Raw genomic sequence first — 26,196 nt, 5'->3', positions numbered from 1 at the left:
ATGGGATCAGGTTTGCAGCATTCCTGGGGCACAGCAGCCCTGGCTGGATCAGAGTTCAATGCCTTGTCCAAGGTCATTCAAGGCTGCAGTGAGAGACAGGAGAAGAATCATTTTTTATTTACCATGGTGGCCAAAATCTTGGCAAACCAATTTTTTGGCCATTTTTGTTCACTAAACTTTGTGAACTGTTAAAGAGACCTTGTTTTAGCTCTCTGGGTGCTACAAGCTCTCTTATACTCTGTCAAACAGCAGTGTCTCCACTTCCCTCTAGAGCAGCATTCCTGGCTCAGGAAAAGCTGAGATTTTGACAGGTTTGTCACAGTGTCCTGCAATATGGCATTAACTTTGTCCTGGGAGAGAAATTCAGCTGAGAAGGGAGGTCAGAGAAAATAAATTTAATGGGACTGAGTCTGTTTTGAGCTTTTTCCTACCCCTTGCTAAAGCTTAAAACCTCCCCCTGCCTCCTTGGTCAGCTAGTATTGCAGAGGTGCTTGGGAGCCAGGCACACAAATGGGGGGGGATGGAGGTGTCATTTTTCCTTTTAAATTGTGGAACTGCAGGGGAGAAAAGGGGCCTGTCCGGACCCAGCCCCTGAGCTGCCCCGAGTGTAGCCAGCTATTCTGGGAAGGCAACAGCTCACAAAAGCCATGAGAAAGGCAAGAAGACAGAGGGCCCCAACCTATTGTTTCCCTCTTCATTCCAAATAATTGTGACTCCTGTGACCTCCTGGCTGGTTCCCTCCAGTGAGGATTTGGGGACAGCTGCTGTCCTGAACAGCTGAGCTCAGCATTATCTGCCTGGTTTCCCGCAGCCCTTCCTCTTACTCCAGCAGAGCAGCAGTAGCAATGATCATCTTCTCTCCCACAAAATTAATCTGCACTCATTAATGAAGGTTTGGGATTCTGTTTGGTGTTTCAAATGCTTATTCTCTCCCTTCTCCTGAGATTTTCTGCTTTATCCCCATTCCCTGTTCCATTAGAAGTTGTTGCTGTACAGCTTAACCTGTTTCTTAGGGAAGTTGGCTGAACTTGGCCTTGTTGAGAGCAGGATTGTGATTTTGTCAGCAAGAGTTCAGCAGAGGTGGGGAATTTGCAGCCTGGTTCAATTCTTTTCCCTCCTAAGCAGTTTTCTTATCCTGGTTGGAGGAACCTGCCCAAATTTCTTGGACAATAATTCTCAAGCCATGTGTATGGAACAGCTTTGATGATTGCAAAGGATTTTTGCCTTACTGTGTTTGAGGCCTTTGAAGCTTTCGGCTGTTGCCCCACTTAAATTAGGTTTTTATCTACCTAAAGGTGATAGTTTTTGTTTCCTTTAGTGGCTGGCAAAACTCTCCTTGAGGTGAGCTTTGATTTTCCTGGCCTCATTTTAGGTGAAATGTCAACTTCCCTCTGCTTAAAGCTAAGTGCACTACGCAGACAGTGTGTTTATACCAGCAGGTTTATATGTGTTTATACCAATCCATCTTGTCCCCTTCTTGGTTTCTGCGGTTCATCATCTCCTCCAGCCTCCTCCTGCCGTGCATGGAGACAGAAGGGATTTTCGGCCAGTGATGAGTGACACTTTTCCCACTGGGAAAGGGACCAGTGAGATCCTTCACTGCTCTCTCCAGTGCAGGCCTCAGGCTTCACCTGACACAAGTATATTCTGTTAAACCTTCAAGTTAACTTGCTTGGGTTTTTGAAATACTCAACCTCAGAAAAATGGGACAGACAGAACTGTAATGTGAGGTAGGTAAGTAAAGATTTAGGGGTTGGAGCTGTTGGCACAGTATCACAGTAAAGCAGGCGATAAATTAAATACAAAACTTTAGTTGGAACATCTCACTCCTGATGTAACAGTAAAATCTGATCCATTAATTTGTCTGTCCAGGCTGTCCTTTTCTGTTGGGTTGCACAAGTGAACAAGGGGATCAGTCTAATTTCAGGCTTCTCTTTCGTGCTTGACTTGTGTGCTTTTTTTCCTTTAGTGTTTCAGTGAATAAGACACATCAGTGAATGGTGATTTGCAACTATGTGAAATCCTTACAGCAGTTTATTCTTGGAGTTTTGTGCTTCTTTAAACATCCTTTAAAGCAAGTAAAGCTGTGGCAATGTAAGAATGGTTAAATTATCCTTATGGGGATCTCCAAAGACCAAAACAACCGTTGGGATTACCCATTTCCCAGGACTGCATTGTTGTTGGGTTCTTCACTGGGATGTGACCAATTGTGCTGGCATGATGAGTGACACCAGTGTGGATGCTTTGTTTGGGTTGCCACTGGTGCTTTTGGGAAGATGTCAGGCCATTTTTCCACACAGACGTCTTCCTGGTGTTCATCCCTGTCCCTCTGTAGCAAGTGCAGGCACCTGACTGAGTATATATGGTGCACACACAGATTGAGTGGCCAGAAGTACCCAATGTCCTGCAGAGAGCAGCAGCACAGGACCTGGTGCCAAATCTGTCCTCTGGAAAGTGCCTGGGAGTTACCTTCTTCCTCCCAGTAGCAAGGGAGTTTGTGTCTGGCTGCAGATATCTGTCATTTCTATTGCCACCCCACAGATCTGAGCCCTTCATCCATGTTACCAGAATTTCCTGCAGACTCAGCTTCTGGTTATTAAGTCCCTTCTGTGGATGATCCACCCCCACTTCAGCTCGTGGTATTAGACAGAGCTTTCTTGTCGCTGTTTTAGATGGATACACACCACCTCCTTCCCTGATTTGTTATTTATTTATCATTCCTTGTGTGCTGGATGTATGAAAAGAGCATTGAATTGCAGAGCCTGTGAACCTTTAGCGCCACTGAGCAGTGACGTTCCTGCAGCTCCCTGATGTGACAGCATTTGCTCTTGTGCAGTCAGGGTCCGAGTCAGGCTTTTCTTTGATGTAAGCCTTTTAGGTCAGGCTTTTACTGCCAATTTATATCGCTCCTATGGCCCAAACACATCACAGTTCTACTCTGCCCAGGATATGGAACACCACAAGCCTCTGCTCTCTGTAAGGTCTGGCTTCATTTGGGCTCAGCTGCTCACGATATTTTTCACCTCCAATACTTCTCAAAGCCTTGTGTTAGTCACTGCATTAGAGACTGCCTAAGAAAAGTTCAACCCAAGTGGGTTTGAGGCTTCCAAGCATCAGACAAAGAAGAAAATCAAGTAAGAGACATGGAAGCCTGGAATTCAGCTCTGTGTTGGTTCCCATGCTGGGTTTGGTGCAGTGTCTGGTGTGGCAGCAGAATTCCATGACAAGAAAGACAGAAAGGCCTCAGACTGATACCTTGGAAATAGTGCTAACTTTGCAGTTTGGAAGTTGGTTGTGTTCACAATAATAAGAAAACCACCCCACAGTTTAAGCAAAGGAAAGTGGGGGAAGGAACCTTGGCATTTAGAGCTCCAAACTTTCCCTCAACCCCTTTCTTTGTATTTCTGATCATGGGCTGCAGTCCAGACTCTGTGGTGGTTTGTAATTAAACCCAAAGGTTGAAGGTTCTGTGGAGTTCTTGTTGTCTACCAGGTCAAATGGAATCTGGTTTCTATCATGGAATATTTCAGTTCAGTTACCCCTTGAGGAAGTCTTGGAACAGACAGGCCATTCATATTGAACAGATGACCTAGGCTTTAAAAAACCCTTTTTGTCTGTTAAGCTTATGGCTAAGATATTATGAAAACTGCTTAATAATGTGCCCTAACATTTATACCACACTATTTTCTTACTTTAATTTTCCAGGCAATTAAAAATAATTGAAAGTTACTTCCAAACCCCCTGAAGATATACTTTTTCTTTAAAAAAAACTTATTTTCATACTTGTGAGGTCACCAGATATTTATTTGACCATCTTTATTGGGGTCAGGCCTGTTACACACACAGAATGGGGGTGTGGAATAGAACTTTCATTGTAACGGTGAAGTGAGAAGTGAGAGCCAAGCCCAGCTCACATTGTGAGGGGCCGTGTTTATTGCTGGGACACCACAAACAGGGCTTGTACACCCAGGCCTGAATTCTGCAGTTCAGCACTAAAAATCTGTGTTTAAAGCCTGTTAATTCTGAATAGAGGCAAACAGAGCTTTGAGTGCTTGCTGAGGATGAGTTGGGGCCAGGCAGTGCCTTGGGGGGTTCACAGTAGAAGGGGCTGGTTTGGGGTGGCAGTGCAGCCCTTTTGGGGGCTCTGGGCATTCTGAGCCCCCATATTGTCACTGTGACCATGAGGGGGGATGCAGTGGGGAGGGAAAGCAGTTTTGTTGGCGGATATGGAGTGTGCACAGTCAAACCACCCTCTATGTTCTCCTATTAGTAGAGTTGTAGCAGACACAACCCATGTGGCTGCACAGTCATGCTGCTCTCAATATTGCTCAGCCAGTTCTCTCCTAAAGGCTTAAAATCTATCATGTTATACAAGAACTGAAAGCCTTCTTGGAGTGTCCCAGAATTCCCCCTCCTTGTCCATCCTATTTCCCTTCCATTTTTCCCTTCAAATTATCTTTTGCTGCCTCATCTGATGTTACACAAAGTAGGTTTTTTGAAATGTTGTCTTTCTCTCCATATTCACATACATGGGGCATCTCCGCTTAAATCTCTTACCTGTAGTCAAAAGGTGAGTTTATGTTGGGAAAAAGGAGAGAAACAGGTAGGCTTTTTGTCAAAATTCTTCTATTAGAGGAGACAATTTGATAAAGGCTTCTTCTTGAATGAAGAAACCAGATGTGATGGTGTTCACATTGAACATCCCAGTGTAGGGGATAATATTTTTGCAGAATATCCTGAGCTGGAAGGGACCCAAAAAGATCATCCAAGTCCCACTGCTGGCCCTGCACAGGACATCCCAGCAATCCACCACGTGGTTTTGCTCAGTTATTTTAATTTTTTGTTAACTATTCGAAGTGTTTTCCTTTCCTCAAGGTGACCAGGCCTTCTGAGGGATATCCTTTTCTGAGCGCATCACTCCAGCATGGGGGATGTTGTGGCTAAAATTAATTCTGTTCGGACAAATCACTCACTGGAACATGGAAGGTTACTCCAAAGCAAACCCTTCCTGACAAAGCAGAGCTGCTTTGCTGCTTGGCTTTGGCAGAAAGACCAAACTCAAGGGCTCTCCCCTCTCTCCTCTCTCCCCTCCCCCCTCCCTCTCCGTGGAAGGAGCACGTGATGCTTATAAGGCAGTAAAATAAGCTTTGGATGTCTAAGACTGTAATTGGTAGTCTGCCTTTTTATCCTGGGAGCTCTGGGGATAGTTCAGGAGTAATAACTGTTACTTAAAGTAGATGAGCTTCTTGTGGCTTTCTTAGAACTGCAGAGCACTGTGGTTGTTGTGTGCTTTTAGGGAAGCATCTGCCTGTCTGCAGCTTTCAAAACATTTTGTAAGCAAAGAATTTAGGTTTTCCCTCTCTTCTGTGTATGGAGAAGTTACTCCTCAGTGTGTTCATACAGCGCTTGACTGACAACTGAGTTTCTTTGAAGGATATTAAATTTGCTCATAACTTAAAGCCACTGGCACCTAAAATATCTGTACCTATATGGTTGCTCCTCCTTCATTCATCTTCTGATAGAAAGACTCAAGGTGTGAGTTTTTAGATATCTGAGGCCTTGCTCTGGGGTTTTTTTTCCCACTGGGGCTGAGGGGTTTTCCATGGCACTGCCATGTAACCTTAATAGGATTTGTAACTATTAATCCATGGCTGATATATTGACTTTCACTGATATTTATGTGAAGCAGTCTTGGGTTTGAAAACTGCATTGGCTGCTGGGTGGAGCAGAAAATTCAGACTGTGGTGATGTTTGTGAATATTGTGACTTTGTGACGGTATTGAAGGTAATTGCAGTTGTTTCCCTATACCTCATTGTGCTTGGGCTCCAAAGCAGAGCCTGGCTCTGGGTCCTGTCATTCCACACACACTGCATCCCCTAGAATACTCTGAAGCTTTTCCTGTGGTCATCTCAAGTACTTGATATTCAATGAAAAATAAATGTAGGGTAGTGCTGCATTTCTGCAGCTGAGGATCCCAACTGTTTTGTTCAGTTTTTATTCTGGATGACCAAAAAGTGACCCTGCAGCCAGCCAGATGTGCTGCTAAAATGCATTTTCCTGGAGTGAGAGGGTGAGGATGCAGAGCAGGAGCCCTGTAAATAATGGGGGTGAGTGTAAGGCACAGTGCAGACAGTGGGGGCTGTGCTTGCTGTGCTCCACTGGCTCTTCAGCCTTTGAGGTAATTCCTGGGGATGTCCTCAGGCTCTTGTCCTTTCTTAGGCTGACAAAAAGCACTGTCCCTTGCCCTCAGGGCAATGTCACATGCTCACACACATGTGCCAGGCCAGGAGAGCCAGCCTGGCAGAAATTCCAGATTGGGTGCTGGGAGGGTGTGTGGGGCAAGGGTTGACAGTGAATTCTTCACCTGGATTGGGAGAATCGTTAAATTACTGACTTGGCTGTTGTCTGTGCTGTTTGCTATTCCTCCCAGAATTAAAAAGTTTGGGTGCTGGTGGCTCTTCAGTTGATTCAGGAACAGATTCTGTGCCCCAGGGAGCTCTGCAGAGGAACTGGGGACACCCAAATCAGGACACTCCAGAGCTTGGCAGCTCCATAGCCAGGTCCTGCAGAGGAGTTTGATGAAAGAGCATCAAAAGCCCATCAGTTTTATCAGTTTTAGAGCTCCCTCTCTCCTTTCTTGTCTTCCTTAAACTGTGCTGGAATTAGTGGAAGTCACAAGGGGAATACTCGTCCTTTTATATAACACTGGAGACTAAACTGAGGTTCTTGGCTGGCAGAGTGGACGTGTCTCCACTATCCAGGAACAGATGCCTGGGAGAGCTTTGAGCTGGAACTTGAGTGCAGTTACAGCTAGTGAGCCTGGCTGCATTGCAGAGAAAATTTTGTTTACAAAGATCTTTTTAATTACCAGAAATGTGACCCCACAAACTGGGCAAAGCAAGTCTGTCCACAGAGGAAATTCTGGTTTTCCTTGCTGAACCTGATGGCATCACTTCCCTCCCCTTGGTTCTCTCCCAGTGCCAGAAGTGCTCCCTGTTTTTCTGGGACACCTATCCCTGTATGTGCTGCACAGATTCCTGCCCATGTTTCCCTCCCTTGGTCACTCTCCTTCCCCTGCTCCTGACAGGTCATTCCAGAGTTCCCAGGACCTGCTGCCAGTAAAAACAACCAGAGGAAAAGGGGCCATTCCCTGTGCTCAGCCCCTCTGACCTGCTTTGTGCTGGGCTCCAGCACTGGCTCTGCTCAGCCAAGGGGAAGGGTGACTAGAGCTGTTTTGTTTTTGTTCAGACCACAGGACAGGGAATTATTTTCAAGCTGTAACTTTTAGTTTCCACTGGAAGGGCAAAACAGACTCTTAGCCAGTGGAAAAGAAGCTTCCAGTTGCATCAGCCAAGAGGCAAAAAGCAAGCACATCATGTAACAAAGATCAGCTCTTTGCAGACTCTTCTTTACCAGAAACTGCTTAATTTGAGGGATTTAACCCTGAGGTTGAGGTAGCCACATTCACACATGGCTTTTCCTTTTTTTTCTGGCTTATTTCAGTGTTCCCATCTGGGCAGAGGGTATCACCCCACAATGGGTTTGTGCTCTGCCAATGGCAGAGGGATTTCTGAAGGAATCAAAATCACTCTGAATGGGAAATACTGATTTTGTGAGCAACTACTAAAGGTTCATAGAATTTTAAGACCAAGAGAATGGCTATTAAGAAGTCATTATTTGTAGAAGATTTGAAAAGTTGTATGGATTTATAGATCCATGTCTATATCAAAGAGTAATTCCACGTGATGGATGTGTCAGGAGAACAGTAAATTAAAAGCATAATTGTAGAGATCAGGGATTAAACAGCCAGGTGAGCTGGCTGAGCATTTTTTATCAATGCAGGTTTCCAGGTAGAATCTTCATCATGTCCAAACTTCCTGGAACTTGGGAAAAAGTTCACAAGTTCCAGTGAAGTCCCCAGTGGCCCAAAGAATCTCAGCAGCTTTACCAGTGTATGAGAAATAGAAAAGATTTGCCTTTTCTCCCTGCATTTTAGGCTGAAGTTTGTGGCTCTGGGAGGTGCTTGCTGGGTTTGCTGTAGCACAACCTGCTAGAAATGCCTTGTATTTGCTCCCAAGGATAAGTGCAATCAGCAGATGTCATCTGGCCTAATTTTTGTGTTAAAGGAATAAAAGGAAAGAAATGTTGAGACAGGAGAAAAAACGAGTTTTTTTTCTTTCTTTTATGCTAGCCAAGAAGCTTTGAAAATGGATGATGACTTACGCTAGGGGCTATGTAGAGTGTTCTGGAAAATAATTTAAATTTGCCTTTACAAAATGAATTAATCAAAGGGTACTTGCAGGACTTTGCTTTAAACTGTGATGGTGTCCGAAATAAAACAGCCCAGTCCCTTTTCACTTTTGCCATTGTAAATTTTGGATATGTTTCCATAGAAATTAAAGATTTTTGCACAGGTGTGAGAAAAACTCAGTTCACAGTTTTTTTAGGTGAATTTCCTATGCTGCCACGTGAGCAAGCCATCTCCTTTTTACATCCATTTCTTCCAGACCAGCTGGCAAGGTTTGCATTGAAAAATCAGCCCTTTGCACAGCCAGGAGCCCCCTCTGAGGAGGAGACAAAGCCCTCGAGGCTCATCTGTGGGCAGTGAGAGCAGGGCAGTCCAGGAGGGATTTTTCCACAGCTCCTTCCCCACCTGTGCCTGGCAGTTGTGGTTGGTGGAGATTCCTCCCAGGTTGCCCTTGGGGGACACACTGGCAGCCAGCATGTGCTGTGAAGGCAGGAGTAGAAAGCAAATAGTTCCCGTAATCACACGTCCCAAATTGACAGGGGAAAATGAGTCCTTGTGCTTCCAGCAGAGCAGCAAGAACGGGAAGATGGAAAGTCTGGATTCCTGCCCAATGAAACCAAAATTGAAAAAAAACCAAACAAAAAAAACCAACCAAACAAAAAAAACCCACACCCCCCCCCCAAAAAAAACAAACAAACAAAAAACCAAACAAAACCCCACACACTCACACAAAAAACCCCAAATGCTACATACACTCCCTGGAATTGACAATGCAGTGTGGTAGGTTTTTTCCTCTTTTAAATATCTGCAGTAGACAAGCAGTAAATCTTCTTAAAGCTCCATGGCACAGCTTTATTTTTAGCTTCTTTTATTATGGAGACTACCCTCCCTAGCTTTCAATCTGTACCTGAATATATTTATTCCTCTAATCCACGTGAAAGTGCAGTCCTTACAAAGACGTCTAATACCTTATTAATCACTCCTGGACCACGTCACAAAGAGGCTTTAGGGAGAAGTGTTTGGCCATGGGCAACATGCTCCTGGAGGCTTAAAGGATGTGGATAAAGGGCCCTTTTCCCACATGGAAGAAACCTCCACTGGGCATTTTTAAATTTAACTTGAAATCTGAAAGAAATCTCAAGGCTGTCAGAGCCCTCTTCCTTCTCATGTGGTTCATCCTGTTCTTAGAGAGACTCGGACCTGTGATTCATGAAAGCAGCACATGGTAAATTCCAAGTTCAGTTCTCAGGTGTGGGAATTGTGGTCTCAGTAACCTCCAGAAGTAGATTTGAATCCTTGTCAAGGTACATTCCTTCTGAAATGTCACTTAATGCAGCTGTGGAACTTCTTAATCCCTGTGCCAGCAGGAGCCTGAAAAATGTGTCCTGGGTGCTCCTGGAGGAGGAGTGGCCACTCAGGGCCAGGACTTCACTGGGTTTAAAATAAAACTGCAACCTTCTGTTCCAAGTAAAAGCAGGAGATAAATGTCATGGCACCCTTTCAAAATGGGTCAGTGGTGTTACCCATTTTCAGTCTGCTGCTCAGCTGGGTGTGACTGGTCTGTGGTCAGACAAGTGAACCAGGAAAGCTACCTAGAATAGATCCTGGAGGTTCTCTCTCTCTCTCAGTTCCACTTGTGTTTCTCAACATGCCCTTCATTGAGCAGGAACAGGGCTCAGACACTGATTGCTCGACCTTGGATTTATGCAGATATTTTCTGGAGTTCAGAGCACCATGAAATACAGAGATTGGAAGCTCCTCTGGGGACACAGGGTGCTCCCTGTTGGCTCTTGCTGCTCTGCTGTGGTTTTAACCCGTGGTGTCTGGCATGTCTGGGCCCCAGCAGAGCCTCACTGGGTTTCTCTGGGTTTGCATCAGCCCAGCCCTAGTGGTTGTTGCCCTGTTAAGAAAGTGGCTGAGTTTTTACACCCAGACGGGGAATGGATGGGACAGGAAGCTCCACCCGTTCTCAGGGTGTAGCTCCCCGGTGAGAATGAGCAGCAGCCTGAGCAGAAGGAGAGGACACTGTAAATTTACAGCCCAGTTTTTATTTTCTCTCCTTCTCCCTGCTTTTCCAGCTGTGGGTTTTCCAGTGGAATTGTTTCTGATTTACACCTGCCTTTAAGATACAAAATGGAATTCTTTAGCCTCACAGTATCTTCCCAATTAATTTTCAAGAGGTTGGAATACAGATTTCTCTATGTTGGGATAACTCAGTACCTTTTGGACATTAAATCTTTACTTTCTAAAGATGCCACATGATGTGCCAGGATTCCTGCTGATCTGGAGCCCACATTTCCCATTCGTCTTCTAATGGAGCAGATGAGTCCAAGGGATGGATTCCCCAGTGAAAGCAGCATAGAAGTGCAGTCACACCTGGCCTGGGAAGGGTGACCAGCTCAGATAAACCTGTACCACTGCCCTATTTTGCCAGATCTCTGTCTTTAATCAGGTGTTCAGATTTACTGCCCAATTCAGACCCATTTTGGGGTGATTTTATCAGCAGAGGGTAGATAAGGATTTGGAGCATGAGCTGATTTTTGAAGGTACATTTGCAAGCTAAAAATTCCACAGGTATGGAGGCCTCTGAAGTGTTTTCCACTTGTTGATGTTTTCATTCTTAACAAGGCAGAAGCAGCCCAGTTTTCAGTACCACATGTTGTGGGTTTGGGGCCAAATAGCAAAGGATGAGGAGGGAGCAAACGCCTTTGCTCAGTCCAGGTCTGTGACACTGGGATACAGCAGGGGGAAAAAAAAGTGAATTCAGGAAATGTATTTTGGTAGATACTTGGGCACCAAGAATCATACCTGTGAGCACTCCCATTTCTTAAAATACATTAATTTTTTTCTGGGCTCATTTTCCATTGCATTTGTAGCAAAAAGTGTTGCTGAGGTGCCTGACTTGAAGCTACTGGTTCTGCTCCTGGTACCAAGCTCTGGGGAAGGTTTGTTTTCCTGAGAAGGAGAGGGTCAAAAATTATTTGCACTGTTTTGTTACTGTAATACTTAGTTGAAGTAGAAAATTTGATCTGACATGTCAAATGTGGCCCTGGCTGGCCACAGGCCAAGCTGAGCTGCCTAATTTTGGTTTGCCTTAAAATGGCTGGTAGAGTTCACAGCCCCAAATTTCTCTTTGGAATGTACCTCTGAAATCTTTTTTTTCGTGACTTATAAATCTTTCTGTATCTATTTTTCCCTAAAATTTGCTTCAGAAACCAACAGAACCAAAGCTTAAGTAAATGTTTCATGTTAGCATTTCTGAGCCCACTTTGTATCCTGAAGTTTCTTCTATCTGTGGAGTAGAGAAAATGTTTATTAACAAGTGGCTGTGCCCAGCCCATTTGACAGCAGATTATTAGGTTGCTTCCAATGGAAATAAAAATTTATACAGGAATATAGGAATAAGGAAATACTTATTTCAGTCTTATTGAGATTTTTTTCGAGTGTTTCATAAATCATTTATGAAGATGGCAAAAAAGATGGGATTTTCAGTATTTCTTTTGCAACTTGGTGTGTGTTTCATTATTTGGCACAGAGAAAAAAATGAAATCAAATCATCCCCATTTGAAGCAGTACCAAGGTTTGCTGGCTGCTGTGGCTGGGCTTGAAGTGTCAGAGTGGGGTATCTTGGTGCCTGGAATCTGTCCCGGGTGGGATGTAATGGCTGAGTCACATGGAGAGGAGATCTGGCACTCAGTGTCTGTTTTGTTCTACCTCTGGATCTCTTCCTGTAGTAGAAACTACTGGAATTGTTGCATTTTTACATTGTTAAAGTGAAACTTAAATCCAAGGTGGGTTTTTCAAAGCATCTGTCAAGAGGCAATTCCTGCCTCAACCAGCAGATGATCCATGTAGCCCAGGTGGGATAGGGATGGGGAAGTTGGAGGAGTCATCACAGCAGGGCCCAAACAACTCTCACAGTGGCCCTTGAGTCCTCTGAAGTGCTGTTCCATGTCAGGCACCTCTGGGCTGTCAGGAGCGGCCAGGGGTGGGAGATGAGACTTCAGATTAGAAAAACCTGTGGGCTCTGTTCAGCACCTCCTTCTCTGTCCCCTTTCCATCCCTTTAGGGGAGGACAGCCCTGTTTTCCCCCATGTACATATCTCCTTTTCTGCTTTTTTCCAGCTGCACCCCATGTTTGCAGATCAGCACAGGCTCCTGGACATGGAAGTAAAGCAGCATTTCCCAGGTTTTGTGCTCAGACCCTCCTGGTCCTTGGGGTCAGCCTTGACTTGAAGGCAAAAGAAGGGGGACAGTGGAGAAAGTTGGAGATGATTCCTTTGAAAATGCAAACGAGATCATTCTGTGGAAACATCTCCCCCCAGCCTTTCTAGGATTGACCCCACTTCGCATTTCAGAGCTGGGTGTGCTCAGGGTCCCAGTCCTGCTCTGACCCCATTCCTGGGGCCCAGCCCATTCCCGCAAGAATGTTCAGGATGGATGGACAGATGTGGGGAGGGACGGGTTCCATGCTGAGTCTTGCCACCTGTTGCCTTTTTCCTTCCAATCCCCCCTTCCTCCCCACCCTGCAGCCCGAGCTCCCCTCCCCACGCAGCTCCCCATCCCCAGTGGATAGGGCTGGGATCAGGAGTCACTTGCCAAATGCCTTTCTCATGCTGTCACTAATTCTGCACAGGCAGCATCTCCAAGAGCAAAACCAAATACTTTCCAGTGCATTCTCCAGTGTTTCCTACAGAAAGGCTCAGGGATGCCTTTTCCTAGTTGTGTCCGAGGGGAGGGCCTGTGCCATGGCCGGGCAGGAGGCAGCCCGGAGGAAGCCTGAAGCTGTGCCCAAAGAATCATCTGCAAATCCTGTGGAGCTGGAATTTGGCACTGGCACGGGCTAATTTTGTCCTGGGGGTTGCACACACACACACACACACCCCTCCCATGTCATCCTCCTTCATCTGCTACGGATGGAAAGCTGCCCTGAGCTCCACAGTGCCAGAGAATGTTGTTTTGAGCCCTCCAGGCTTGGCTTGGTGACGTTGCTGGGCACACTGGGCTGTCCGGGGCAGTGAGGGGGTGCTGCCAGATGGGCTGGCATGGGCTGGAGAATCATCTGCCCTGCTCCCACGGGAGCAGCAGGCTCTGCATGGACAGGAGGATGTAATTTCCTCCTAATCAAGGTGCTGACAGGGTGCAGTTAGAGAGCTCTTGGGTAGAGAGTCCTGAGAAGGGCATTTGGAGAGTTCTGCAGGTGCTTTTCAGGTGAATTTAAATCACTTGAATCACAGTGCTCAGGGTTCAGTATCACCTGGAGAAGCAGTCTCTGAGTTCCCTACTGAAGTTGCCTTGAAGGGACTGATTTTCAGAACACAGGACATTGTCAAATGAGATCCTTTCTGTCACTAGAAAGGACACCTGGGCTGGAGCATTTCAGGCTCGCAGGATATTGCCATCCCTGGGTTTTCCAGACACACCTGGATGAACACTTGTTTGCCCACAAAAATCACAGTGAAGTGAAAGGATGAAATGAATGCAAATATGAGCAATTATTAATTACTGCAGTGTGGTTCTGTCACCCTTCTGGGAGCCAGTCTGGGAGAGAATGCAGAAGGGTGGAGAGTTCACAATTGCAAAAAGACAGAAAAAGGAATAGAAATGGCGGTAGGATGTCTCTTTTGTTGTTTCTGGTCATGATGCAGCACAAGGTCCAGAACCTTCTCCCTCCCTGCTGTGAGAGGTGTTTGTACTGGCAGGGTTTTAAGCTGGTATTCCCAGTGCACCAGTTAAACCAGTAGTTACCAATTTTTTTGCAAGCCACGCTGCGACTACAGGAATTTTATTCCTTCACAGTGTTGAAGGAAAGGGATTTTGCTTGCCAAAGGGCTTTCTTATGGTTGAGGATGATTTATGGGCCAAGCTGAGCCACTTGTGGAAAAGCAGCTCTTGGCAGCACCCCCAGAATCCACTGCAGCTGTGGGGTAGTGAAGTCATCGGCATAACAACCACTGCAAACAGAATAACAAAGTCTGTTCTGTTCTCATTTAAAATAATCTTTCTAGTTCAGCAACCACATTAAACTTACCTTTCTGCATACAAAAATCATAAAAGGCCCATGGTTCTCTGCAGCTTGGAGTGTCTCCCTATGATCACTGCCCATCTCTCCTGCACCATGCACACTTGACCTGAGTGTCTCCCATCAAGGAGTGAAGTGTGTTATGTCACAGTCTGTGTCTGCCCTTTGTTTGCACTCCTTTGTTTGGCCTTACATTTGAAAAAACAGAAAAACACCCAGAGTTTCTTCCTTTTAAATAATAAGATTTGCTTCTGCCTTATAACTTGTTTCTAAGCTGATTACAAAATGAGGAATTCTGACTTTGGTTTTTCCTGCCTTTGTTTCAGGTCTCTTCAGATCCTCCTGCTTCCAAAAAGCCCAAAATAGATGACTCTGCTTCCCAATCTCCAGCTTCTACTGAGAAGGAAAAACAGTCCAGTTGGTTACGGTCCTTATCCAGTTCATCTAATAAGGTGATTGTTAAGTATTTTGTAATCAAGAGAGATCAAATTGGCACAAAGCATCACACTATTGAAACCAGAGGAAAAAATGAGGGAAAGAATATGCTCAGGGTTTCTAAATTAGTAACATTTCTACCCATTTTCCAGATCAGCATTAAGCTACACAGTCCCCCCAGATTCCTTGTCACCCTCCAGTGCTCATTGACCTGGATTGTGACAGGGAAGTAAGGAATTTCCTTGTGCCTTTAAGGTACAGGATTCCTGCAAGGCTCAGGAGCTGTTTGTGATCCCTACAAACTACACAGAGCTTGTTGGCCAACAAAACCCATGAGTGCAATTCCCCTCTGCAGTGGAACCTCTGAGCAAGGAGGTCGTGGCCAGTGGGGAGCAGCTGTGGGGATAACTGAGGGTGCCCTGGGAAGCCCCGGTTCCCCTCTGTGGGGATCAATGGTTTCAAAGGTTGTTGGAATCACTCATTTCCTTCCTGGTCCCCAGAGCATCGGCTGTGTCCATCCCCGGCAGCGCCTCTCCGCCTTCCGGCCCTGGTCCCCCGCGGTGTCTGCCAGTGAGAAGGAGCTCTCCAGCCACCTGCCTGCCCTGATTCGGGACAGGTAAGGACACAGGGGTGGGGACAGGGGGTTAGGAGTGGCAGGTGGCTCCAAGTTTGTCCCTGTGCTCAGTCAGAGCACTCGCAGCTGCGGAGGTTTAATTTGCAGAAAGGAAACACAAAAAAATCGTTGCTGGTTTGTACATGAGAGAGGGTTAATGGTGGCACCTGCCATAAAAGTGTCAGGTGGAGGCTGCTGTGAAGAGGTGGTTGGGGTGCAGTCATCAAAGACCTTGGGTTTTGCTGTTTAAAGGAAGACAGAGTCCCAGACCCGGGACAGTGGCCAGGGAGTTGCACCCATTCCCAGGCGTACCTGCAGCAGCTCCCCGTTCCCAGCACAGCTCCATCCTCTCCCATCCCCACAGTGCTGGGGAGTCTGAAGGACAGCAGAGATTTCCCCAAACCCTCCGTGTGCCCTGGTCCTATGGGGTCCTGGCTCCAGAGCCTGTCAGACCCATCCAGACACCAAGGCCACACTCTGCTCTTAGAGAGCAGCAGCACTGAGCAAGTCACCCACAGCATGTGGGACCTTGCTGCCACACTGAGAACAGAAAGTATCAGGGCAGTTCGACATCCCTGTGCCAGACTAGAGCTGTGCAGTCTGAAAAACCTCCAAGCCAGATTTCTGCCTGAGGGTGAGGATTTCTTTGGAAAGTTTGACTTAAGTGACCAGGCGTTTTTAGGGAATATTACAGTAAACATATTGTACTGCCCTTATGAACAAGTTTCTTAGAAGCTGTGGGGATTGATTTAAAAGAAAGGAAAATAGCAGTGAAAAAGCCTACGAGCATATCCTAATTTTTAAACTAGGTAAGGAGAGAAGTGGTATAAGTGCCCTAGGTATCCCTGTGAGAAACTTGACTGATTTCAGTATTAGATAAAACCCACCTTCAACAGCTCCAGGTGAAATTTTAACTGATACCACATCATGTTGTAGATGCTGAATTGAAGTTGCAAAGTGTTTGCTCTGTGGTTTGCAAAATTACATGTATTCAATGTTATGTTATTGCTCCCCTTTAACACCAAGGTTTAACCAAAGGTTTGTTGGTTGTTTCATCTGTGATTTTACACACAGACACTCAGGTGTGTGTCAGAATCACAGAGATACAAGATGCTTTTCCACTCTGTGATTTTCCTTAAGGAAGTGCTGTTTTAAGCTTTCAAAAGATTTGTGGATAGACACAAGTCCAGCTGTGCAGCTGGATAAAACAACAGTGCCAATGAAGAGCAGGAGGAAACAGCTTTAGGACTTTTAGGGTCTGGGAGATCTCATCTCCTTGGTGCTCATCTCCTAGGTGGCAGTTGGGATGGGATCCCTGGGTTTAATGGGGGCAAAACACTAAATAGTACCCATGGGCAGGTTCTCAGCTGGTGTAAATCAGTGGGATTCACTGTCATTCTTGTAAATGTTTGCAGTGTAAGACTGGATGGGGAAGATCTCCAAAGCCAGGAATGTGACCATTTTCTCCTTCCTTTTGCCTCCCCTCTGAACCAGCTTTTACTCCTACAAGAGCTTTGAGAGTGCCGTGGCCCCCAACGTGGCCCTGGCCCCTCCAGCCCAACAGAAGATCGTGAGCAACCCTCCCTGTGCCACCGTGGTGTCCCGGAGCAGCGAATCCCTGGGCTCTGCCCAGCCGAGGAAGAGGAAACATGGCACAGAGCACACGGCTGTCCCTGAGGCTGCGGCCACCACGGCCACCGCCCCCGAGGAGGACAAGGAGTCAGAAGCAGAGATTGAAGTAGAAACCAGGGAAGAATGTAAGTGACGCTTGTGGCTGCCTTTTTTTCAGTTTATTTGGGCTGGATTTTTTTTGCAGGAGTTTCTGTGCAGTATCTGTGGGGTTTAAATGGAATTCTGGAAGCCCAGTGCCTTGGTGACATGAGTTGCAGGGTCACATTTCAAACAAATTGCAAGTCACTCCCAGAAGTCAAGGTTGCATTTTCATCATATTTCAAGTATCAAAGTATAAAAGGAGTAGGTTTTTAATTTCCTTTCCTTTTTAAAATTGATTGAGTGTCTCTGTATAAAAGGGACAGCACATTTTGACCTGTATAATATATATATGATTTGTATATAATTATTTCTTAATTTTTGACATATTAGAATTAATTTTCAATGTTTCTGTTTTCCAGTCACCTCTTCCTTATCCTCGCTCTCCTCCCCATCCTTCACCTCCTCCAGCTCTGCCAAGGACATGAGCTCCCCTGGGATGCAGCCCCCAGCCCCTGTCAACAGCTCCTATGAGGTGACTGCACACCCTGACCCCCACAGCAGTGGGCTGGAGGCTGAGCTGGAGCACCTCAGGCAGGCCCTGGACAGTGGCCTGGACACAAAAGAAGCCAAAGAGAAGTTCCTGCACGAGGTGGTGAAGATGAGGGTGAAGCAGGAGGAGAAGCTGAACGCAGCCCTGCAGGCCAAGCGCAGCCTGCACCAGGTAAGGCTGCCCTGCCCTGCCCACACCCTGCCAGGTACAACCCAGCTGGGAGCTCTGAAAAAAGAATTGCCTCATTTTTCCCAAATAGCAGCAGCCTTTGCTGGGGCTCTGTTTGTAAATCCAGCCGGGAAACCAAAGCACAGGAACCAGTCCTACATTTTTAAGCTTGCCACCTGTTTTTCCTTGGGTTATAAATCCATGGTTACCAAAATCAACATTTTTCATTACTGAAAAAATCTAGTCCAGCAGTGTTTATTTTGTTTTCATTTCACTGAATAGGAAACATTTCTGGAGGCTTTAGCTGGAGTTTCAAAGGCTCTGTGAGGGAGGGTGTCCCTGGGACCACGGCCACAGCTGAAGCAAGGGCTTTAACAGGCTTCACTGGGCCATACTGCTGAGCTTCAGTCAGGGAAGCGGCTCCTTATTTCTGGAAATCCTGGATCCATCCATTGTATCAAAGGTCAGGTAGGCCTGCAGGTCAGGACTGAGCACAGTGATGGGTGGCTTGTATTTGAGCTGGGGTGAAAAGAGTGCAGAGAAATAGAAGAGGGAGAAAATGTAGAAGATTTGTGTGTCCTTTTTGAATATTTGGTGTGGAGCTGTTCCCAAGGTGAGGCTGGAATCCATGGGATGGAGTAAACAAGGGCCTGGTTTGGTCGAATATGGGACGCAAAACCACCACTGATACTCCTTTTTTTTAGTTACCCTGAGGAAATTGCTTCACTCCTTTGTGTTCCAGTAAATGTGTGTTTTATTTTATGTATTTAAAAGTAAACATTTATGTGTAATACCTTAAATAGTGTGTACTTAAGGCAGGAATTACATGAAGCAATTGAGCGTTAATCAAGCCCTGTGTCAGGGGCAGGGGACTATGTCCAGCTATTGTTCTCCATTTGGGAAGGCGTGGGCTCCCAGTTCCACACACTGGAGAGGTGTGTGTGTATTTCTAGGGGCTGTGTGTGTGTACTTCCAGAGGCTCTCTGTACTTCCAGGGGCTATGTGTGTATTTCCAGAGCTAACAAAGGCCTGACTGGGAAGTGAGATTGTCAGAAGAGTGAATTTCCCATGACCCTGCAGTGTTACTTCACAGCAACTGAGGCTGGAGGGTTTGACTCGGACAGGGAGGAAATGCTGCTTCTGTGGGAAAAAATAGATCTTTAATTTCTAATTTAACTATTTAGGAAATGTGAGCCATAACTGTGCTTGTTGTGAACATGTTTTTAACAACTTAGGAGTTTCTTCCTTTGTGTCTTGAAGATTCCTTATCATTATCACTTCAATTAATGGTTCCCTCATGGATTTGAGATTCCAAGGCAGCAGCTCCCAGCCTGGACAGGAGGAGGGGTAGTTCCTAGAGCAAATTATGGTTTCTATTCAGCTTCAGGTTTTAGCCTGGAGTTTTACAGCTCTTGTGACAGAGCAGTCCATGGGCTCATTGTCAGGAGTCTTGGGGCTCACCCAAGTCACCTGCAGCACTCCAGAGCTAGAAAAGACACATTTTGTGTTCTGTCCTTTCCTTGAGTGAATTTTTGGGGAAGTGGGGGTGGGGCTTGATAAAACAGAGCTGATTTCTGATATCCTGTTGAGTTTTGCTGTATGCAAAGGACACTCAGAACTGTACTTTCCACGTTGTGCATCTTCAGAGCCTTCAACTCCAGCCCAGGAACTGCAGTCGGGTGGTTTGGAACATGGAGCTGATGCTGGAGCTCTCTCCAACTGCAGTTCATCTTTATTCAGGCCCAGATGGTTGCAGCTATTCTGCTTGACAAAGCAAAATGGGGCTGCAGTGCTGAGCTTTTTGTTATCCTGGCCTTCAGGGTAGTTGGAGTGTAGGAACTTCACGGGATTTAAAGGGGAAGGGCTTGTGCAAAGTTCAGAGTGGGGTTTAGTTGTAGGCTGCCTTGGCCACAACTAGCAGGAGGTGGGAATGTGGTTTGGATGGCTCCCCTTGCAGCTGTACTTCTTTGCACTCACTCCTTCCCTGCTTCTGTGTCCCAGGAGCTGGAGTTTCTGAGAGTGGCCAAGAAGGAGAAGCTGAGAGAAGCAACAGAGGCCAAGCGCAACCTGAGGAAAGAGATTGAGCGTCTGCGAGCCGAGAATGAGAAGAAGATGAAGGAGGCCAATGAGTCCCGAATCCGGCTGAAGAGGGAGCTGGAGCAGGCCCGGCAGATCCGTGTGTGCGACAAGGGCTGCGAGGCCGGCAGGCTCCGGGCCAAGTACTCAGCACAGGTGAGACCCATCAGGGGCTGGAGCAGCTCCTTGGCTCCCTTCCCCTGCCCAGCACTGCTCCCATCCCTGCTCCTGAGCTGGGAACCTGGCTGGGAGAGGCATCAACACAGAGCAGGGGCCAGCCAGGACTCCAAAAAATGGGGCCTGAATTTAAACTTATTCCATGCACCTGCCACGAGGTGTGCAGGGCCTCCCATGTCAAAGGGAGCCGTCAAACATAGTCCTCAAAAGCTACTGGTTCCTATACTTTAATTTGTGTTATTTATATATACGTCCAATACTTTACACAGTTTAACATAGCCCTGAAAAGCTCGTGGCAAAGGGAATTTCAGGGTGCTGGAGCAGCCTGTTGTGAGACTCAGGTGCTCCTGGAGATGGGAGCTACAGGTCCCTGGTGTGGTGGCTTTAAGGGAGGAGGGGAAGAGCACTAGCAAAACTCACAGTCTCCAGAGCTCTGATAACGGGAAGGGGAGTGGCTGCCTGCTCCTGCTGAGGCATGTCTGGCCAGGAGCAGGAAATGATGTGGGGCTTCCTCTCAGCATCACAGGATGTCTCACTGATAAGGGGTGTCCAGACTAAACAGAGCCACTCCAGGGCTGCTGTGCTGGGCGTTCCCTGCAGAGCCCTGGGAGCAGCAGCAGAGCAGGTGAACACGGGCTGGGCTGTGCTTGGGGGCTCAAGTGTGTCCTGGGGTTACTGTGTGACACTGGGCATTTTCAGTCTCCTAATGCATTCCCTCCTTGGGAAGGAATAGATGAGGTTTCCTAAGCTTAAAGGCTAAAAATCACCTCAAAAAGAGCTCAAGGAGCCAATTATGCCTCTTTTCTGAGGCCAGGCCTGGCAGGTTGGCAGTGTCCCCTGCAGCAGCCCCCTGTCGTGGTCACCCCTGAGTCCCCCAGAGCTCTGTTTGAGCAAAGGGTAGGTGTCAGCTCCTGTTTCGTGGCTGGAACAGCTGGTAACAAAACTCCAGCAGAGTAACTCACTCCCAGGACTGAATTTTATAAGGTATCATTATAACTTAAATTCTTGAGAAATTTTTAAATCAAGCTTTATACATCCTTGTAGCTACAGCTTGGGGTGCAAGAGGAAGTTGGTCAGATACTATTTTTGAGGAAACCACAGTTCTCTAGACAGGCTCAGTCTGACAGAAACAACATCAGGCCAGGGTGGGAGAAGACAAGAGTCAGGGTGGAAATGCTTCTGTGTAGGCTTAATGTATTAGATACTTAATACCCATTGAGGAGCTGTGGTTTATGTCTTCCTTTTCTTGCCTTGATACTGAAATCCAAATATGGATGGGGAAGTTTACCTGCATTTTAGCCAAAGACATTGGAGGTTTCCTTTCCTTGTTAAATGGCAATCTTTGCTGACTGCTGACATTTCCTTTCTTGCTGGGTGTTGTTTCTCTGATATTTGCACCCTCCAGTCCTGGGGGCTTTCTCTGCCTTTTCTGTCTGCAAGTACCAAACAGGAGATCAGGGAGACTAAGGGCAGCTGCAGGTCCTGCTGGGAGCAGAGTGGGAGCACTGAAGGGCTTTAATCAATCCATAGCTGGGGCAGGCCTGGCCAATCAGCAGCCAAGGATTTTTCTGGTCACTTCCATTAACAATCATTGTAAAAGAGCTGAAAGTGAATCCTCTGTGCCAACAGCTGGGGTTTGCTTTGCTGAGCTGCCATCACTGCCTAAAGAAATAACAGCCATGCTTGAAGAAGTGACCAGAGTTCTGTGACACTAAGAAATTCTTGAACTGTGTCTTAACTCTTCTGGTCTTCACCTTCCATGCTGGAGCTGGAGTCACTGGAAATGTTTGAGTTTCAGAGCTAAGTGGGCACTGTACTGCAGTAGTGTATGGGGAAAAAGAAACAGGGGATTCCTTCCTTGCCTCAATCTTGATAATCCTATGCCTGGAGTGCACATTTTCTTGCTTCCCTGACCCTGTGCAAGGTCTGTGGGGAGGCACATGCTCTGCCCTACCCCATGTTCCACAACCTTGTGTGTCCTGTCCCTGCAGATTGAGGACCTACAGGTGAAGCTGCAGCATGCCGAGGCCGACCGGGAGCAGCTCCGTGCTGACCTCCTGCACGAGCGGGAGGCACGGGAGCACCTGGAGAAGGTGGTCAAGGAACTTCAGGAGCAACTGTGGCCTAAAGCCAGCAGCCATCCCAGCAGTGAGAGCACCTCAAGCCCCATGGAGAACTGATGCCTCATCCCCCAGCACAGGGAGGGAGAGAGTGGGACTGGGAGTGCATGTGTGAGTAGCAGTGTCCTGGCACACACTTTAGGAATATGGATTCAAAGTAGTTGGAAGGCAAATGTTACTCTCTAGAACAGAAGCACTGAATTCCGCCTCTTTTTTTCCCAATCCATATAGCACAACATCTTACTGTGCCTAGAAAACACAAAGTGTTTGTAAACAAAATACTTTTAAGTCCACAGCAAATTTTCTACTGGCAAACTCCAAGCAAAGCAGCGTGGTCCAGCTAAACCCGGAGTTCAAGGCGAGCACAGCAGTGGCTTTGTGTTCTCCTTCCTGTTGGAACATTTTGGAATTTAAAAACAAATCAACTTTTCTTATAAGCTATTTAAAATAATTCATTACACAGACTTGGTATTAAAAAAAATTAAGATTTTTATAATGAACCTTTAAAAGCAAAACAAAAAAAAAAAAAGAAAAAATAAAAAACAAACCTTTGATGCACAATTTTTAATGACTTTATAGGCTTTGGGATTCTTTGTGCAGAAGCCCCTCTGTGGTGATGATGCCATCCATGTCAGGAGCAGTTTTCCAGCCATCTCAGAAGCCATCACAGTTCTATCCCATCACGTAGGTGTAGGAGATGTTCAGAATGCTTTTCCAAGTTGATTTTTTTCCTTAGAATGAATTATGTCCATTTCCTGCCCTGGACACAGAAAGAATGGAAGTTGCAGGAGTGTGCAGGGGGTGAGGGGAGGAGAAGGGGTTGGATTGAGAGACCCAGCCCAGCCCCACTTCTCCCCCTGTGTTCAGAGACTTCATCTAGGAACACTTCAGCCTTGGGAAAAGAAAGGAAGGAAATGGATGATCACTTGGTAGAGGAACAAGGCAGAGACATCTGTGTGTTGAAGTCATTCTGAAATCTTCAGCTTTCAGTTTCTGGAAAACTCATCTTGTTGCACCATCTTACCATGAATTCAGTATTTCCCTGCTTCCATTCTGAACTGTCAGTGAGGATTTCTGTGCCCAAGGAGAGTCCAACGTCACAGTGTCAGATACTACAGAACAGAAAACCAACACTTTGGCTGCTGTGAATAAGCCTACATCTGTTTTTAAAAAACTTTTTTGCTTTTACAAAGAGAAATTACTTTAATTTTGGGATCCAAGCCACAGGCCCGGGATACAATGCAGCAAACCATCACTGCCTTGGGGGTGGTGCTGGGGTTTTATATATTTTTATGTTTTTTTAAACCTGCACTTTGTCAGAATCTTACTTTGCATTTTATTCCCTGTTTCTAAGATGTACACGTCAAACATTTGATATTCTGCCCTAACAGCTGTACAAACCATGAACCCAGTCTGCCACCACTGACACCTCCCATCAGCATCTGTGTAAGCAAAGGAGGATCCTGCAGGTCCAGAATACCCAGAGCAGGAATTGTCCCTGTGCTGCTGGTTCAGTTAGAACCTGGTTTTATGGCTGTGTATCTGACCTAAGCTAGGGAGCAGCAGACATGCTTCCAAAAGTGCTTAACAAATAAAGCTGGTGCTTTAATGATCAGGAGAAAAGTTAATTTTCACCCATAAACACTCACCTCTGACACACTCAAGTGAAAATGTGATCTGGGGCTGCAGATGTGCCTTCCAGCTCATTTTTCCTCTCAGCATCTTCTCTAGGCAATGCTGATGCTTTTTTACCTTAAAGAATAAAAAGAAAAAAAAAAAAAAAGAAAAAGGAAAAAAAAAAAGAGAACCCCCTATGCATCATCATACCCAGAGTTATTTTAAAAGAAGAAACATATTTCCAGTAATCTTCATTTGCTTTTGGACATTAATGCAAACTATGTAAGCTTCAGAATTATTTCCCAGTAGACAGAAAGTGGCTTCCAATCCTAAAATTATGGTATTTACTTACAGTACATTAGAGAGATTTTTTTTTTTTTTTAAACAAGAGCTATTTGCTTGAAACCATTATAGTAACCATTATAGTAACTGTGAGTATTAACAAAGAAGTTCATATATATGTTTTAGGTACAAAAAAGAAGAAATCTGAAAGGAGTGGAATTACTGGGACAATGTAAAACTGTTGGGAGCAAGAAACAGTGACACCAAGTCAATGACCTGAACCTGTTTGTGGATACAGGGGTTGGCCCTTGTGTGTTTGGGATGCTGGAGACTGGCTCTAGGTGCAGATCTCCTTCTAAAGTGCAATGCAAAAGGAATTTTGATCATGCTTGAGCAGGTTGTTTGTTGTTTTTTGTTTTTTTAATATGGGGTTTTATTTTCATTGTATGTTTTTTCTGTGACTATTAGTCATATGCATGGATTAAACTCTGCCATATAGTCATTAATGGGCATTATTACTGTCTTATGTAAAGGGGTTCTTTTGTTATGCAGTATGCAGAAAACTGTTCTCAGCCTTATGATTTCCAGATCTGTATTATCTACTTATTTCTTCAAGGGAAACTAAACAACTATAGCTGTTGCTGGTCTTTTTTGTGCATTTCTAGTCTCTTGTGCTCTGCTTTACTGCTGTGTTGAGAACCACACAGAGGAACAGACCCTGCTCCTGCGGTGGCTCATGGAAGCCTGGCTTTGGAAATTTTGCTTGTTTGGGTTTTTCCCCCTGATCTATGATCGTTTCTGTCCCTTTATAACCCCCCAAAAATAGCAACTTGTCCAGCTCTTGTCTCCCAGGAAAAGCCACTCACCCGAGCATACCATGAGTTTTCTTTTTTGTGTCCAGGGAAATGCAGTCACTCACTGGGTATGAGGCTCCCATGCTCCTGAAGGAAGGAAATCTGCAGGATTTTCAAAGGAAAAAAGCAGAACAGTACAATAGTCAATCACCACCAAGCAGTCTCACCTGTGCCGCACAGGTAACATGTCACAGGGGCAACACAGAATCTCCAAACCAGAATTACATCTGGGGCTTTGCTTTCTGCCCCACTCACAGTCACTCCAGGCAGGGCAATACTAGGATTTGGTCCTTGGGAGTGAAAGGCCGTTTCTATCAATGAAGGTTTAAAAGCATGAAGATAAATAAGGTGCAAGAAGTGCAGGAACAAACATTCTCCAGCAGCAGCCACTGCCCAGGAGGGGCTCGCAGGGCTGGGTTTGGCTTAAACTACTGGGCATTTCCTAACCGTGTTTAACAATCAGATTGGTCTTTCTGCAGAACAGATAAGTTGTTTCTGCAGTGTGTAATTTATTTCTAATTCAGAGTAATGAGAAGTGTCTCTGTCCCAGCTCCAGAGGCTGATTCTCTCTGGGGGATCTCTGCAGAGCAGGCCCCCTGTGTGAAGGTGCTCGAGACCAGGGAGCTCTGGGGTCATTCCGGTGTCTGCAACACCTCAGTAAAGCTGTGTGAGCCTGGTCCCATGGAATTCCTTCCTTCCTGCAGCCCCCACTCCTTGCTGCATTCCAGGGAGAGGGGCTGTTCCTCCATCTCCCCTTCCTCTGTGCTTTAGTTTCCTTTAAGAAGTTCCAAGGGAGAAGAGGTGTTTTGTACAGGCTGTTGACTCTCCCTCTACCTACAAATATATTACTACTTGTATAATTCAGTTTAATTACTCCTTGTTTCTATTACTGAATGAAGACTTAACGAAGGGAAAAAAAAAACCAACAGCAATAACATTCATATCTATGGAGCAGCTAACTCTATACATAATATTCTGCTTTTCAAACAGAACTAGCCAATGTAAAAAAACATTAAAAGTAAATTCAACATGTAAATACTTTTTTTTCATTTTACACTGTTGTATTATAAGTGTATATGGTGTTTACTTTTTCAAAACTCTTTCTTACCTGGTAGTTGTCTTGTTTTATGAGTTGTGTTTTTAACTGAGAAGAACCTTTGCTGTCTGTTAGAAAAAAACAAAACAAAATCTTTTTGCAAGTTTTCAATATGGGTTATAACCTTTTCTTCTCAATCATTTACATTTTATTTGTCCTTATTTTCACTGTAAAGTATTTTATTACCAAAAGGTTGGTTTTTGTTCCATTCTGCCCTCTGAGCA

General features: G+C 45.7%; 1 protein-coding gene across 1 annotated transcript in view; it reads left to right on the top strand.

Moving 5' to 3' along the window:
• SKI (SKI proto-oncogene) overlaps positions 1 to 25,427 on the top strand; it is a 101,861-nt gene extending 76,434 nt beyond the window's left edge. Inside the window, exons 3-8 of the mRNA XM_014257277.2 lie at positions 14,598 to 14,723; positions 15,207 to 15,322; positions 16,814 to 17,076; positions 17,452 to 17,753; positions 19,752 to 19,982; positions 21,995 to 25,427. Of these exons, the coding sequence (XP_014112752.2) occupies positions 14,598 to 14,723; positions 15,207 to 15,322; positions 16,814 to 17,076; positions 17,452 to 17,753; positions 19,752 to 19,982; positions 21,995 to 22,183 (1,227 nt within the window). The 3' untranslated portion in view covers positions 22,184 to 25,427. The remainder of the gene's footprint in view (positions 1 to 14,597; positions 14,724 to 15,206; positions 15,323 to 16,813; positions 17,077 to 17,451; positions 17,754 to 19,751; positions 19,983 to 21,994) is intronic.
• The last annotated feature ends 769 nt before the right edge of the window (positions 25,428 to 26,196 follow it).

This window comes from Pseudopodoces humilis, chromosome 24 (genome assembly GCF_049639895.1).
Source record: "Pseudopodoces humilis isolate 2021_Gansu_Grassland_sample_001 chromosome 24, ASM4963989v1, whole genome shotgun sequence".
Classification (NCBI taxonomy): domain Eukaryota; kingdom Metazoa; phylum Chordata; class Aves; order Passeriformes; family Paridae; genus Pseudopodoces; species Pseudopodoces humilis.
The sequence above is the reverse complement of the archived record's forward strand: the minus strand, read 5'-3'. Positions and strand labels throughout refer to the sequence as shown.